This window comes from Pyxicephalus adspersus, chromosome 3 (genome assembly GCF_032062135.1).
Source record: "Pyxicephalus adspersus chromosome 3, UCB_Pads_2.0, whole genome shotgun sequence".
NCBI lineage: Eukaryota > Metazoa > Chordata > Amphibia > Anura > Pyxicephalidae > Pyxicephalus > Pyxicephalus adspersus.
The window spans coordinates 93475197-93479390 of NC_092860.1; the positions used below are offsets into that span (position 1 = coordinate 93475197).

Below are 4194 nucleotides of genomic sequence, written 5' to 3' on the forward strand. Positions count from 1 at the left end.
GACTTCAACTAGAAACACTACCTACCACCAAGAATCCCCACACCTAGCAAACAAATAGTAATAGAAATCAGACTTAGAATTCACAAAGTATTGCCAAACATACATAAATGAACATTACGTTTAGAAATATTGCTTGGAAAAAAACAGATACAAAGCTCACACTCATTTGTTAGAATTACTGTTTTTTTCTACAATTCAGCAGAAACTAAAATAGTTTGTTTATTACAAGAAATATGCACAAGGCTACAGCCTACTTTTGATTTCCATAAAAGATTTTCAGAGCTTTCCATTAGCATTCTACAGAAAGTGTCCCCTAAGCCAACTGACTTAAATATATACCTAATAAAGTATCATACAAGACACACCATATAGTCACATAAATCAGTACACATTTTGCAGAATTTATTAACAATTGTTATCTTTTGATACCATTATGCTTTTAATCAAAATGATTACAACAAATTAACATTTGACAAGTAACATATAACATCATCAAAAAGTTTTTTTTTGCTAGGTACAATCTAAATTTTTACAATGAAAATACCAGTATAGAAATATTTAATAATTTTATAATAAACATATCTTGGCTTCATCTCTCTGAATTATTAGTTTTCAAAGATCATACCAATACAAATATACTATTACTATTCATAAAAAATTATAATTTTATACATTATTATACCAAAAATATTAGTGCCTTTGAAGAATAATATTAGGAAGTCATATTTAATTAAATACTGCGTATAACTGATTATTGGATTTATCTTTTACATTGATCTCTTTGGTTTGACTAGGCAGTTATTACCATTGTCTCTTTAGAATTTAAAGAAAACCTTCTCAATGTATACCTGTTATACTTTAAAAGATAATTTCATTACAGTGTATGTAACTCTTATTACTGACATCATAATGATATTTTAATATTTTAGCAGTAAGATATCTTGTATATGCTTCTTACTTCACAATGACATTCCACCTTTCCTGGACCTGAGGAACTCCGTATCACACTTTTGTAGGCCTCCTCTTACCTTGTGAGATGGACTAAGTCCTAAAGCAGCAAAAGAAGAAAGCTACTACCACCAGTCTGGACCTAATGGTTCCTACTCAACAGTTTCAAGAATGCGTATACTGTCTGATGTACTTTAAATGAAAAGAAAGGTAACTCTCACACTAACAGCTTTCAAACTGCAACTGAACAAGGTGCATAATCAAAGTCAGTGTTTGTAAGAATATATACATTTTTATATACATTTCAAACACGAAAGGGGGGTTTGCTAAACCTTCCTTAGAAACAATGCTCTTCTCTACATTTACACATTAATTAACCTTAGTTTACTAGTGGAATCCATAGAAGACATATGTTCTTACATTGGTAGACATTTTTTTCACTTTCTACTAACCTTTTTTGAACAAGAAGTTTTACATTTTTAAATTACATGCTAAAACCCTATCCCTAGACTAAAGTCTACTGCTGAGACAACAGCTGCTGTCTGTCCTTTTGAAATAATAATAAAATAGCAACAGAGGATCACATAATATTAGTTACACCACATAACATTAGATGTGTTCTCTGCAATAAATAAAACCCAACTAAAGAACTGTTTTTCACATTGCATTGTTTGCCCTAAATTTTTTTCAATTTTTCTATATATGACATTAAAAATTGCATTGAAAAGTAAAAAAGGTAAAAAATACACCTGCAAAAATGTGGTATAATGTAAAAGTGAGGTAAAAGCAAACTTAAGCAAAAGTAAACATTAAATTTGATGATTTTTTCCATGAATGGCATGTTCTTTTGGGTCAGGATGGCTGGAGATGGCCTCAAGACAAAACAGGAGCCGGGAATGTGTGGATATGTGGACTAGAATAAGGAAACATAAACTGGCTACTAAAAAAAACCTAATAAGTAAAAATAAAATATAAAAAATAAAAAAAAAGTGCAGGGCTAGAACAAGACTAATAAACTGGAAGAAAAAAAGAAGAAAAAACTTAAGGTTCAAGGCAATATAAAAAATTAAGAAGGGGGATAAAATAAAAACTAAATAAAAAAGTATAATACTACTAGTGTAAGAAGTGTAATACTAAAACACTAAAATCCTCACAAATATATAATAAATTACATGAATTACAGAAGAAAATAAACCAACTGGTGAAATAAATGTTGATAGTTTACATTTGTCCAAAATATAAAAAAGGGACAATGGCTTTTTGGCTAGAAAACAAATGTGCACAATTTAGAATATAACAAATATACATATAGGCAGTACACCCTCTTCACTTGTTATGGGACATATAAAATGGATCTTGAATATAATATATATTTTTTTCAAATTTCCCATCCAAAATATTTAACAATTACATTCTACCTGTTTTATTTTAACATGGATGACACTGGTCAATGTTTTGATTATTAGTTGTCTTAAAATGTTGATAGTAATAGTGTCCTTATTAAACAACATTCTTATCCAACCAGGCTTTGATGCCATTTTTGTTGTTCTTGACCCACTCAATGTTGTTCTTGACGGTTTCCAGCGCCTGCTTCCTTGGGGTCTCTCCGGCCCCTGCATTTGGGTATCTCTCAAAGAAATTTTCCATCTATAAAGCAAACACAAATCAGGGATCAGTCAAGCTTTTTACAGCATCTTTATTAGATGGAAAGGCAAGGTAAAAAGCCTATTTGACTTAACAAGAACCCAGTCTTTAGGATCTGTGGGAGAACTGTCAGTCCCTGATTTTCAATCTAACGAGATCTGCAGTTGTGTTAAGTATTATTGCCCATGCTTATCAAGAAAACCAAACTTTGGGTCAATATGGAACAAAACCCTCTAAAACCTTTCTGTAGTCAACTCTGAATCCAGCATTGCACCTACTAGATGATCACTAATTGGTTGTACCCTCAAACTTTTACATAGGATCCAGACTACTTGGACACATTTTAGAACAACAGATAATTTCAAAGCTAATTTTCACCACTGAAAGTTGTGTAAATGTTAATGCTTTACTTCAATTTAATCTTACTTATCCTCTCTTTTATACACACTCCATTATCTATGTTTCCATGCTGTATAACTGATAATTGTTGTAAATAAAGAATAACAAAAACAACATTTATAACTTATGTATGTTTACTTTTTACATTTAAAGTAATAATATGACTTAAGACATGTGTAAATGCAAATCCACTCAGTGCACATTTTACTACTGGGGATTGAAAACAATATTTTGACTTCTCTCCTTTATATTCTAGTAGTGTGAAAATACAAAAAGATAGCAATCTCTTTCTTATATATCAAATAGTTTTAAAAACTAATGACAAAACAGTGATTTTCAGCATTTCAGCATTTAGATCTTATATATCTTAGGTATTTATACAAAAGAAAACTTACTTGCCACAGTTGAGTCTCTGTATTAAATGTACCAGAGATTCTTGTAACTATACGCCCAAGGTTTCGATCATTGATTGTATATCTGTAGGTAAATACAAAGTTTGTGTTTTTAGACAATTCAAAGTGCACACATTTATTAAGCTGTAAATCAATGCACAATTTATGTACAGATTAGTGATGCCATGTGCCACCACAGGTTTGATGAACTAGGATGGAAACTAAACGGCCATTCCTAACACAGGGCTAAAGGCTCTGTAATGTCAAGGATGATGATTTCTAGTCCACAATCTGCAGCTTTAGGAACATTAACATGTGCGCCAGCCACCAGACCAGGTTAGTAAATGCCTCTGTTAGGGAAAGCCATGTTTTTTATATGTTTGTGAATTGAGATCTGGGAGATCTCGTTAGCAAAAAAGACTGTAAAAAACACAATAAGAAAAGAAAAAGAGGTTTTGGCATTGAGTGGACATATCCTCATTTCCTATGCCCACAAAAAATATTGGCATCATGGCAAAGCTATTCTTGTACATCTGTCTCTCCCATAAATAAGCCACTTAGGTAAATTCCCCTGCTAGAATAAGGATTTCAGTCCCATAGCAGGATAGATTACCACGGTTGATTACCCACAAAAAACAGCCAAGTTAGATAATTTCATGAACTTACATTAATTAATATAAAAAGGAAAATTTAAATGGAAACTATATTACCTGTTCACCAGATAGTCCCAGTTTATCCGTACCCAGTCCCATGCCATTTGTTTTCCAAGCTTACTGTATACTGATATGTAATATATCACATTCAGTGCATC

General features: G+C 31.6%; 1 protein-coding gene across 1 annotated transcript in view; it reads right to left on the reverse strand.

Annotated features, from left to right (window-relative positions):
• Positions 1-387: 387 nt before the first annotated feature.
• Positions 388-4194, reverse strand: part of ENPEP (glutamyl aminopeptidase) — a gene marked incomplete in the record, with an annotated part of 29088 nt that continues 25281 nt past the window's right edge. The window contains 3 exon segments of the mRNA XM_072405699.1: positions 388-2595; positions 3387-3468; positions 4094-4194. Coding sequence (XP_072261800.1) covers positions 2449-2595; positions 3387-3468; positions 4094-4194 — 330 coding nt within the window.